General features: G+C 37.8%; 1 protein-coding gene across 1 annotated transcript in view; it reads right to left on the reverse strand.

Moving 5' to 3' along the window:
• Nucleotides 1–3,004: 3,004 nt before the first annotated feature.
• MAP3K5 (mitogen-activated protein kinase kinase kinase 5) overlaps nt 3,005–12,952 on the reverse strand; it is a 108,300-nt gene continuing 98,352 nt past the window's right edge. Inside the window, exons 25-30 of the mRNA XM_049799839.1 lie at nt 11,541–11,646; nt 8,919–9,162; nt 5,955–6,067; nt 4,954–5,066; nt 4,203–4,279; nt 3,005–3,352 (exon numbers count right to left, since the gene is read on the reverse strand). Coding sequence (XP_049655796.1) covers nt 3,292–3,352; nt 4,203–4,279; nt 4,954–5,066; nt 5,955–6,067; nt 8,919–9,162; nt 11,541–11,646 — 714 coding nt within the window. The 3' untranslated portion in view covers nt 3,005–3,291. The remainder of the gene's footprint in view (nt 3,353–4,202; nt 4,280–4,953; nt 5,067–5,954; nt 6,068–8,918; nt 9,163–11,540; nt 11,647–12,952) is intronic.

The following is a 12,952-nucleotide window of genomic DNA, read 5'->3' on the forward strand; positions in this document are numbered from 1 at the left end:
ACCGGCGCGGAGAGAAACCACGGGTTTGGGGATGATTACCAATTCCTTGCCGGTGTCTGGACAGGAGGCTGGAGGAGCAGCGGCCGCCTCAGAAGCCCAGGCGGTGCGCCGCGTCCTTTGGGAAAGAGCTGTACGGCTGTAGTCTCGTTATTACCGCACGTGCTTTTGAACAGCCTGTGAAGAGCTGTCAACACATCAGTCCTTTCTGTAAAGGTCATGGTCTCGTTACCTTTCCCATGAGGTCGCCTCAACTTGCCCTAAGCTGCCTTCCAGGGTCATAAGTGCGTTTTTCCTTAAAAGCGTTCTAGGGCTAGATTAAAACATCAATTCGTTTTGCATCTGCTTGCAGGTCGTGCCAGTCATCACAGCTACAGTTGAGGAGAGGTGAATGAATTGGGGAACTCATGGTACGCAGCTGTGGCACGCATGCAGGCAAGCAGATGGAGAGGTGCAGCTCCCTCAGTCTGGCGCGCTGGACAAAGCAAGTTTCTGCCACCGTGCAGAACGTCCTCCTTTCGCAAAGAGCTGAGTTCAGGGCACGAGGTCCTCTAAGGGAAGGGAAGGTGAACGTTTTATTGCACTAGGAGCCATTTGTGCTCTAAAACAGAAGGAGCTGGGGCTTGAGCGATAAACGTGCCCTGTAGTTTGTGGGCAGGAGCGTGTGATACAAGAACAGACTGGGCTCTACACTGAAAGGTACAGGAGACTCCAAAATCAGCACTGCCTTGGTCAAGTTTTCACTTCTGCACTCTGTCTGGCTCTCTTAATGGAGGTGGAAAGGTGTGTCTCAGTCAAGCTGAGCCCTGGAATTACAACAACACTAGTCAAGGACCAAAAGACTATCCAAGTTCAAAGGGAACGATATGCCCTATAATCAAAAGGTTGCCCTTGGCAAAATTCTGAACTAAAACATAATGCGTCCTTACAACATAATCTCAAATCCTTCACTTGTGGTCCACGTAGGCATCTACCAGCATATTCAGAGAGCCAGGCTGAGGAGTCCCAGACTGACGGGTCTGATGGACTCTGTCCCAAAATGTTTCTTCACATTCTGTCCAAGGATATAAAAAGTAATGTGTCTGGCGCAACCTCTATGAAGTAGCCTGAAGTGGGAATATTACATGAGCTTTTGTGCACAGATCTAGTACATAGATGGATAAGCTGCACTGTTCAGGGAACCACATTCAGACCAGTTCATGATCTCTCAAGTAGCATAAGCGTACATGGCCCAGCCTAGACATGCATCAGACTTGATAGAGTCCTATAGCGGAGAATACAGAACTGATTGCTGAGCAGCTCTGCAGAAGCCACCTTGGGTCTGGCGAGGCTAGCAGTGAACTATAGGAAGTAATTCCAGGCTGGTGCCAGGCTAGGTCGTGTGGAGACAGTAAACTGATTCCTCGATCACGCTCCCTTCTCTTACACATAGAGCTGGCATTACTGTTCACCTCAAATCACAGAGAACAGACTGCATGCTTTCAAAGTGCCAACAACACAAATGAAGCAATGCAATTACACTCTGGCCTATTGACGCATCACGAAATCAGAGGTTTTGACTGTAGTCACAGTGTGATATAGGATCATGTTTCACACAAAAATCAAATTAGGGAAGTTAATTGTCCTAGGGTCACTTCTCCATATATAGGGTTTTTTAGTTGCTTTGGGTTTTGCAAGTCAACCTCCATCACTGGTCTTTCCAGTGCTTAAAACTACCTTGAAATTGTACTGTTTTCTGCTGCAACAGCAGTAGAAACTGCTAAGCAGTAGTCACGTTGCTCCTGAAATGTAGTTATGGTTTTGGAATGAGTTCAATCCATCTGTGCTCAAACCTCAGTGTAACCATCTTCAGAGTAAAAAAAAATCTGATTAAATAATTTTAATCTACTGTTCTGTGTTTAGTCCAATATTTTTATACATAATTATTGGGTTTTAGTCAGCAAAAATTACTACATACATGTTAGGACAACATGTTTATGTTTAGAAAAAAATATTTCATTTTCTTTGAAAATACTTGCCAGACCTGAAAAATTCAGGGCATAAGCTGTTCACTGATTACCAAGGCTTACAAAGAAAGAAGCAGCCTCTTGTCGAGGCAAGTCTTACACACAATGGAATTTTTTGCACCTGCCCCATAAGAATCTAATGATACCCAGTGCTAGAATGCTGGAGTGACAATGACAATGGATAAACAAGGAAGATCCACTATCCTTTTTCATTGTATATGAGAAAAGACATTGTGCATAAACAAAAGCAGAAGAAAACAACAGGCCACAATTCAGACTATTCAGTGGATGGAGGCAGGACATTCATTTCTCAAGTCAAGTTGAGGGCCCAGAGAAGAATTTTGTTTGGCCCTGGATTGTCAGTGTGGGAATTAGACTGAACAGGAAAACTGAGAAAATATTCAATGTTATGATTATCAAACTCAAATCACAGTAACTTTAACGTGTCAGAAACGTTCCCTTAATACTCAGTATGACTTTTTTCTTCTTTTTTATTCCAATATTTTCCAGTTCTACACCTTTATTATTTTAAAAGTCTACAAATATAGGAAAAAGTCAGTCTTAGGTTCTTTTTATTTTCAACTGTGTATGTCAGAGATAGCTTTAGAACAAGCTAACATTACTGTGGTTCAGGTGTATGCAACTGGTACAGTTCAGTAGTACGTGAACAACTCTAAAACAAATGCACCATAGAACTTAAATTACCAAAAATAAACAACATTAAATGATGTAGGGCAGTAGGTAAAAATAATTACCTTTAGATCTTACACACTAACAGAAAAATATCTAATTATGATTGAAATTATGAAGTTCTACTACAGATTATTGAGATATATTACAAATAAAAAGAAACATGAGAAGTTGTTGTCACATTTGGGTTTTCTTCCAGTGATGTACAGTCACATGAAATCTTACATCAGTTTTTCATGAAATTAACATCTAGTTACTTTAACTACAATATTTCATGAGCTTATAATGGTGGGTTGGGTTTTTTTTGGGGGGGGGGGGGGGGGGTTGGTGTGTTGTTTTTTGTTTCTTGTTTTAATTTTTGAAAAACTTGCATGTAAAAACAAAGTAAAATAATGTTGCCGGTTGTTTACAGTTTCCTTATGGATTATAGGATTAAAAGCAGTCAGGAAGCTGCAGTGTTTTTAACATTGGTAAACAAATACTGGATTAAAGTGCAACAGTCCTTCTGACAGCACACCTGCTCTGCGCTGAAAGGAAATCTTTTCCTCTCTGCAGAGAAGCGACTTTTTTGTCGCTTTTTTTCAACTTTTTTTCAGCGTCAGGCATGTTTCTCTCGAAAGTCAGTGATGGCCTTCCACAGCGTGCATAGCATTCCTCCTCTGTAAAGAAAAATCATAAAGATGCTCAGGTACAAAGATACTCTCTAGCCTGAAAGCATTCCAATTTAGGTGCCTTCTGATTTCCTTGCTCTGGTTTTGACCAGTGAAATTCAGCGGGAAGGCTGATCAAAGGTGAAATTCAACATGCAATACTCAAATAGAGAACAGAGTCCTTTTCTGATTACAGTACTGGGCAATATTTCCACTTTTCAGATGCCTGCTGTTTGGAATTCAGACTTCTGGTCCAAAGGACCTCCATAACCCACAGCAGGCTGTCAACATTATGAAAGTGTAGATTACAAAAAAAAAAAAAAAAAAAAAAAAAATCTTAACACCTGCCTTTTTTTTTTTTTTAATTTTTATTTAGTTAGTTATTTTTAAACTGACTGGGCACACATACAGTGTTTGATAACTTCTACTCTTTCTACTTAAACATGGTTCTGCAGTGACCCACACACCTGGCATGATTAGGTGAAATCCAGAGTTAGTTGCAGTCCATAAGTATTATTTTCAAAGTTTGATGATGATGATAAACTACAGAAAGTTTTGCTGTCTCTACTTTTTTAAATAAAAGCAAGACTGTAATGCGATATCCAGTGTCTCCAGGTATAAGGTAAAACATTTACTTGAAAATTTTCCCTTTGCTTGCCTTTAATAGACAAGCTTATTTTAAAATAATTTAAACAATATCAGCTGTTTATCAGGAATGCATCAGTATACAAAGACATACTGGAAAGTGTTACTTATTTTAGATTAACACTGCACAGTCCAATAAATTGAGACTTGGTTCTCTTGTAACAAAACACAACTCCGGCTCAGCACAGTTAGTGTAACTTTGAAGAAGCATTACCTCAGTCTCAAACACTTCAGATCATCTCGCGTAACATAGCAGAGAACATCCATTAATGTATAGTCTTCAGCCAAGAACTACAAAAAGAAGTTAAAGTGAATGTTTTGTTAGAAATATAATCTAACTTTCTAAGCTTTATATACCATGTGCCCTTAAAAATACAGGTTTAGAAGAAACCTAAAATTGGGCCAAAACGTGATACATGTAACAGATTAATCCACATTGTTTCTAGAAATGCAGTGAAACTACTTATTTTATTTTTTTTTTTACTTTTGAGGAACCTTTGATGCAATGTGTAGGAGTGATAACTATGTGCAGGTTTTCTTAAGTCAGCTGAAATTCTGAGATGCTCAACACCTCTAATATTATATAATTTGCTGCAGAGCAGACTAATCTACTTCAGGAGATTTCACTTCAACATAGCTAGCTAAGGGTGAACATGTACCCTGCATCCAGGGTATAATTGGCAGGAACTGCTGCAATGTGTAAAGACACTGAAAAATTATGAACCAAAGCAATACTGCCTATTTACCAGGAGATTTTATTCCCTTATTCCTAATCAGATACAGGAATTATTAACAATACTGTATTTGTGTGAAGGCCTTCATATTCATGGCTTTTTCCTATCTTCTGAAAACAAATTTATCTCTTAAAATGCGCTAAAGTAATTTAAAAGCTTCGGTATCTTCTTGCATTGAGTCACAAAACCAGTACTGCAACTGTATCAAAGAGTGAACAGAATCATTGCTACCTTGTTTATTGTGGCCTCATCAGCTCCTTGAACACTCAGCCACTTTACCAGATCAGGATCTTCGGTTCCTGTGCCAGTGGAATGACGATGACAGACAGACAATCCAGGAATATCTAGAACAAGCATTTTTGAGAAAAGGTTTTGTGTTGCCAAAGCAACCTCTTGTTATTTTTGAATGCTAAAGAACTTTCTTCAGTGAACTTTCCCTTCAACCTTAGAATGCCAGTATCCCCATAAATAAAGTGTCAATTCCCAAAGCACACAATTACAGTTCATAGACAGTTATACACCAATTACTCTACTTGGTTAGGGGTACAGTTAAAATAGTGTGAACACTGATACAGATACATTTTCTGTCCTCTTTGAAAAACAACTTTACTGGTAGGAGCACATAATTTTCACTGTAACTGTTTCTACACTGACGTTGCATCAATTTAAACTGTTCAGCATAACTCATATGATTGGTGCGTAGGCAATGCCTTAGACTGAGAATCAGCTGCATTTGGAAAGCAACACTTCTTTGAAGCACATTACGTGGAAACATCAAACTGCATTAGCACTTCCATCTTCTTCAGGGCAGATATGTGTCAAACTCAACTTCCCTCAGTAAGCTTTAAGTTGTATTTACATCTCACCAATTAGATCCTCTTGAACTTTCAGGGTAACAAATGGAACAGTCCATAATTCAGGGAACACATACCTAAACATACTAGATTATCCTCTTTAGAAATAATATTTATTCTGTAGGATATGAGCCTTGTACTCTTCCATGTAATCACAATCAAAAATATTTAAATCATACCATTGCTTGTACTGTGATTAAGAAATTCAGTAATTTGTCTCCACAACATACATTCTTACTTCAAAGCAAACCCTATTAGAAGCAGCACAATAAAGCTCCTTTGCTGAGACTGGCTCAATAAAAATAACAGAAGTTTAGCTGCCACTGTCTTCATCTGTAGCCAGTATAAAACTTTTCCTTGAAAATTATTCTCACTTACTTATTGGCTGTGACCTAAGCCGTAGGTTTCTGATCTCTTGATCTTTTTCTTCTATAGCTTGATGTAAGAGGACTTGAAATTCTCTCTCCTTTTGAACTAACTCCTCCAATAACCTGTGAAGCAACAGGAAGGAAGCACACATTTCCTTAAGTAGTTTCAAATTTTCAGGACAGCAAAGATCTTAGTACACTTAAACTGGAACTTTCTTGACAGAGACAAGGATAGCCACCTTCAGCTTTCATAGGAATATCCTCTCAGTATAGATTTATTATGACCTATATCAAGATATAAATATTCACTGGTTCCTAAAGCTATAGCTCTTAAAAAAAAAAAAAAAAAAAAAAAGCCCCAAACACACCAGCCTCCATATACACATCCTCCCACTGAACAGGTGGTATGGTACAGAATTTCAGTGAAATTTCTACAGCCAAAACTCTGTTTTAAATGAAACTGTGTAACCAAGAAGAACAAATATCAAAGCATTTCATAAACCAAGGGCTAAACTTTGTGACATAATCCTTTGTAAGGAAAAAAGCCCCTTGACATCTCTCCAGCAGACATTTTCAAAGGTATGGCAAGGGTGGAGCTGTGATGAAAATGTGGTGAAAACTTATGGTTGCATTTCTTAAATGGGGAAAAATACATTCTCATCCACACAAGGGCTGTCTCTTCCTTACATACTAGGCACTTTGTGCCTACCCTTCTATGCTATATGAAGAGTGAGAAAAGAGGAGGCAAAATACCTTGTGTCCTCTCCTAAGCAATTACTTTTGAGAATGTCAAGCAGAAGCAAATTGGAACCTATGTTTGACTTCCTTCATAACACAAACACAGAGAGAAACCCAGAGAGATTCAGTGGTCAGCACCTTTCAAACTGATCAAAGGAAAATAATCAGAATACAATGGAAAATTAGTATGTGAAACTGCTGCAATTTGTTATTTTGGAAAAGTGTTTCAGTAAAAAGGAGGACTTGTGAACAGTATGTATTCAGAAACTTGGTCAGAAAAAAATTGGACATGGAAAACACACTTAGAAACTTATCACTGACTTCAGAGTCTTAGGAAGTTCTGCCTTGAAAGAACTGCAGCACCTTCATCCCTTTCTTGAAGCCCTTGTCAGCCTGACAACTATGCAATAAATGTTCCATTTTAGTATGATTTTGTTTCCTTTTTTCTTCCTTTTTAAAAAAAAATAAATATTTATTTATTTATACTAGTTGAGCACTGCAACTTTTTTTCTGGGACACAGAAAGATAGGGACATTCTGGAATTCAACTAGAGAACGTGCCACAAAAGCATCTTACGTGTCTTTGCAGAGAAGTAAACTGCATCCCATATGATTGCTTTGTAAAAATAACCTAGCCCTACTTTTAGATTGCATGTAGGCCTACCAGCAGCGTAGCTGCATTTGAGTGCTTCCACACCTAAGCTAACAATTCTTAACAAGTCCACCCTGCATGTGAACAGAGCTGCTTTGTGCCTCTACACACCCTCACAGCTTGGTTAATCTTGGTGCAGATATATATTCTGTCCAGACAGGTGTGCAGTCACTTTTCAGTTAATTTATTCCTCCTCTAACCATTCTGGTTGAAAAAGGCCTTCAGGGCCGATAAAATAATCAACTATTTTCTCTTGATAACTGCTTGCTGCTTATGCCAATAAAGCCTTACCTAATACTTAAACAACTGTCCTTATTATTTACCTCAAAATTTCTGCATGAATGTCAGGATGTGATTATTTGGCCAAAGGCTTTGTATTTGAGAAATTTACAAAAGCAAAGTGCTAGAAAACAGTATGTGTACAAATCGATTGCTTCTGATGCTACTCCCCGTCATAAACTTGGGAAGTAAAGTGAGCCAATCTAAACTATTTATGTATTTATTTAAGTGTATGATAAGGCAATCAAAATATTTCTCAGTGGTCATCACAAGCAAAAAATAAATTGTAACATAAGAACTCAAAAATACTGGTACTAAGAACAGTACAGTCTAATGAATTACTCTATGGCAAAATTCTTGGACACATTTAAAAGTAAAGTGCAATTTAACATTTTAATTTAAATTAGAACAATAACTACAAAGAATGTTCTAGCAGCATAACAGTTGTCTTACTGAAGACATTCTCCTTCTTTCAAAGTCATGTTCAAAATTTACTGAGGTCAGTAGGAAATCCAATGTCATAAATCAGATGCTGCAAAAGCTAAAATATCTACTTTAAACAGATTATCTGGTATATTTTAATGAAAAGAAAACAAAATATATAGAATATTATTTGGATAAAATAATGGAGACAGATTTGTCTCTGACATTTCTTAAACAAACAAAAAACCCAAAAGAACCACTTCTCAGGTTTAAAGTAGAATATGTATATTTCTGAAAAAAATCCAATATCCAAATCTCTGGCTTATTTCTTCTTTCAAACAACACACCTTTTTCCCCATCTTTCTCTGATGAACACAATTTATTTAATTAAAAGGTAGTGCATGCTGGTAAGCACAGATTCTGCTGCAGTGAATTCTGTGTACAAAATAAGTCTGAAGCAGTTTCCTTGTAGAGTTCACATGTGGCTGTCAACTAGCTTGAGTTCATTCCCCAAGAAGAACTATAGAAAAGAACAGCAAGTTCTGCCTTAATGGAAACAAAACATAACAGCATTCACCAGCCATACACAGCATATGAAGGAGAGAAAAAGCAGAAGCTTGGCAGAAAGCTCAACTTTTTCAGACCTTCCTTGAAAGGGCACCTGAAAACAAGACTGACCTTAACTTGCATCACTATTGTTTTGAAATAAATAAAACTAATAAAAGTGATCAGTCACAGCTAAACAATGACCATCATTTAAATGAACAGCTTGCAGCACTATGGAATTTTGATACTGTCACTAGTATTCTAGCACATATATTTTAAAAGCAAAACAATACATACTGTCACAAGTAGGCTAGTGTCTCCTGATGTCCAGACTCACCTGTTTGTCTCTAATTTTAGCCGCCCCAGCTGGACACTCAGTGATCTGTGAGCAGCCTGGGAGTCATGAGATACCGTAGAGCTGAGTGTGCTTACACCTGAGGTAGCTACTGCATCTTCCATGACAATGCAAGGCTGTTGGATAGTTTGATTCTGAGGCTGTTCATCTTGATCTTCTTCAACTTCTATATCGTCCTGATCTGCTGTATCACTTTCAGATGCAAGACTAAAATGTGGTCTCAATTCTATTGGTAACATTAAAATATAAGCAAAAGAAAAAATATTAAAGATGTTAAAAATTAGTTAAACACTAAAACGAAAGCAGACCTAAGTGGCTATTTACAGATCATCTTACAGCTTTGGTTAAACCAGACCTGAAATTTCTGTAGCAGGAGAACAAATGATATTATCTAGCGGTTTAAGAACACTCAGACCATAACAGCATCTTCATTTACGCTAATTATTATTCAGCCTATTGAATGTTCAAAAGCTCTAAAAACCAAAAATCTGGATGAATAGGATTCCAGATTTGGCTAGCATTTCATGTCAAATTGTGCTGAAGTACTACGTGCAGCAGAAATACTTTCTTTTGCTTAATTCGATTCTCAATGGTTTGTAGTTTCTTATGTGTCTGACCTGAAATGTTTTATTAAACAAATAACCATTATTTCTTTTATATCCAGCTATTTTTGTTGCTGTTGCTATTCTGGCACATTAAGCATTCTCTCATTATAAGACTACCGTGTTTACTAAAAAATTGTGTCCAAAGATATAGAGAGGAAATAACAAATAAACCCTTCTTTATGACAATTAAAAGTAGCATACATCCCTTCTCCTTATCAGAGAGAAGACTGCCTATTTTGTAACAATGTACATCCACAAAATTGCAGACACAAAGCTATACGTGTACTCTGGTTTCTGTTATTCCCTGTTTAAACTACCTACCAGAGCTTGCCAGGTATGCAAGATATGTACCCAAGATCTTATACTCCTACACAACCTATTACTGCAACAACATCTGTTTGTTAATTCTAACCATTTAATATAAATTTTCCTTCCTTCCTTCCTTCAATTGTGGCTTTTTACTGCTGAGCACTCCCTTTAGTCTCCTCACCAAAACATCTTTTTTCTGAATCACACTTGGGTTTTGTACGTTTTTGTCCTTTCTGCTGAAGAACTAACAAGTCCCTTCTTTACAAAAGGGAGATTCGTTCCTTGATCCATTATGTCTCTTCATTTCAAGAGAAATACATACCTTTTTCAAGGCTGAACATACTAAGACCAACAGAGCTGTGCTTCCTCTAAACGCAAGAAAGCAGATTTATTATACAGCAGTTACCCAAATATTGCTAGGCAAATAAGCCTGAATTTGCTTTGAACTTCTGCATCATGCTAATAAGAACAGAAGTTCATTTTGCCGTTGTTCACCACTAGGCAGTGTAACTATACATCATCTGCTTTGTACCACTCCTAAAACATCCCATAACTTTAAAAAGTGTTAAGGCCAGAGATAAATCTTCACATCATTCAGGGCTGGGGGGGGGGGGGGGGGTAGTCAGAGAAAGGCAAGGGGAAGCAATCAGAAGTAGGGTAAGGCAATTAGGGAAGAAGCAGATGATCAGTGCCCAAAGGCTACTAGGGCACAGAGGCTTTTGTTTAAGCTTGACCATGTACAATTGATGCTGATACTGAGCTGTATGGGGAAGAAGAGACTATTAAGGAGGAATTCTACAGTACTACTATTATACAGCAATAAAGTATATGCCTGTTAAAGGTGTTCGATTCTAATCAAAAGACAGATTTTCCTTAGGACTCAAAAGTAACACAGAAACCTTATTTATGCCTTGCTGGTTGTGCTGGGGATATGGAAAATACCAAGGAGAACAGGAAAAGATGTAACTGTTGGAATTTTCAGATCTCCTTGTTGATAATTTAAGACTTAACCCACCACAGAAAACAGGAACGTAAGTATTCTGACTTCAGACTTAAAGCATTAAATCATATATTTGAAAATTTCACCATTAATTCCAATGTAGAGAATAGGGGAATCACAAGCTTAAAAGTTAAGAAGCAGCAGAGAAACTAACTCTGGAAATACATAGAGTAATAACAGAATCGGCTACAGTTTCTCCTACACAGACTCCTTCCCTCAGCTAAGCCATGCATTCTACTTCCACAACATTTAAAATACAATATTCAAACTGCAGACACTGCAGATTTATTTTTTTCTTTTTGCTTTAGACAGCTTCTGACCAGGAGCCAGAGAAACTTTCAAGTGCTCCAAAAAGCAGGTCTTCAATCTACACTTTGTAAAACACCTTCCAAAATCAGCATGTGTTGGCAAGCAGCCTGTCCTTTGAATTTCAAGAGGCAGCGCTGTGCACCTCAAAAACTGCTCACTGTGCTGCAGAATTGTTTAGATTACACATCTTGGAAAGGTACTTTCCAAAATAACACGGACAATACGCTGATTAGTTTTTGAGTTGCAAAACAGACAAGTGAACCGGAAAAAAGGCCACTGCTGGTTTCAAAACCTTAAGTGAAGCATCATAATTACAGCTCTAAAGCACGTTTAAAGAGAGCAAGCAGCTAATGAATATTTGCTGAGTATTAAATTACTCACCTGGGACCAGAATAGTAATAGCAGTCTGCACCGCTTTTCGGATTATGCTGTCCAATGCAAACATCCAATGTGGCTTGATGTTATGATTTCGGAGAACTTTATTGACCTAGCAACACAGAATTCAGTTCAGGTGGTATATCCCGCACCCAACTTTATAATATATGTCAGCATTATATAAAGTGTTTGAACTTATAGATGCTGTATCAAAGCAGGCAATTAAAACTATTCCATGTTGTCATTAAATGAAGACAATAGCAACATTGACAACTTTCACTGTTTTATTACAAGTTGTACAACATTTTGTATTTTTTATCAAGTTCTAGTTCATGTGTTAGGTGATTTTTGATAATTGTGATACTGAAGTTTATTTAACCTTCACGGCTATGGAGATAAAGAGAATGTAAGCAAGACAAATACCAAGGACCACATTATGAAAGGCTTGTAATTTAAGCTAATTAATCTTGGGGGTTTTTTGGCATCATTTTCACTGCTTGCTCTGAGAAATACTTAGCTATTTTAAAGTACAATTGTAGGAAATATCAAAGAACTAATGTAATGCTGCTCCTTCTTGATTCAGAAAATAGTTAGTTAACCTTAGCTTAAATAGTCAGGGATCTTCATTTGTATGCTGTACCATTTTCTCTTTCCTTCTACTTTTTACTTTGTACAATCAGATAGTTTCTTACCCTGGGTCGCTCCTAATTGCCTACAGGGCTGCTTTCAGACTGCTTTAAACCATACTCCTAGGTGCCTCTATGGATGCTCCATGGCACTTGCAAGAATGTCTCTACCTTGGGGGAATTGTTTTCCAACTCCCAGATGACAGGGAAGAAGCAGGAGGGGTGACAGCGCTAGAACGAAATGCCTAGCCACAGTAACTGGCAATAGCACAAAACAGACTCGGTGCTGTTTTCCAGGCACAGAAGCAGCCCAAAGCAACAGATTCTGTAGGACTTGAGAAGTTGTAGGAAAAAACAAATATAACTGTATTTAGAAAATTATGAGGTTACTCAAAGCCTTATAAAAAAGGTAGCAACTAGTGCTTACTAAGAATGTGTCAAGAAGATACTTCACTCCTAGGTCTTTCTAAAAAAGGGATTAGTTCAACTTTCTCACATTGTGATAACCTCTCTGCAAAAAATGACTGAAGTTACACAAATGATGCCTTCAGAAGATGTGTAAAAGTTAATAAACGTTACTAATCATTATTTTCACTGCCCCAAAGCAACAGCATTCAGTAATACAGTAATTTATGTAGGTACCTGTACTGGGGTTGGCTGGAATGGAATTAATTTTCTTCACGGCAGCCCAGCTGGTGCTCTGTTTCAGACTGGTGACTAAAACAGCCTTGATAACACACCCATGTTTTAGCTATTGCTGAGCAGAGCTTACACAGTGTCAAGGCCTTCTCT

This window comes from Accipiter gentilis, chromosome 5 (genome assembly GCF_929443795.1).
Source record: "Accipiter gentilis chromosome 5, bAccGen1.1, whole genome shotgun sequence".
Taxonomy (NCBI): domain Eukaryota; kingdom Metazoa; phylum Chordata; class Aves; order Accipitriformes; family Accipitridae; genus Astur; species Astur gentilis.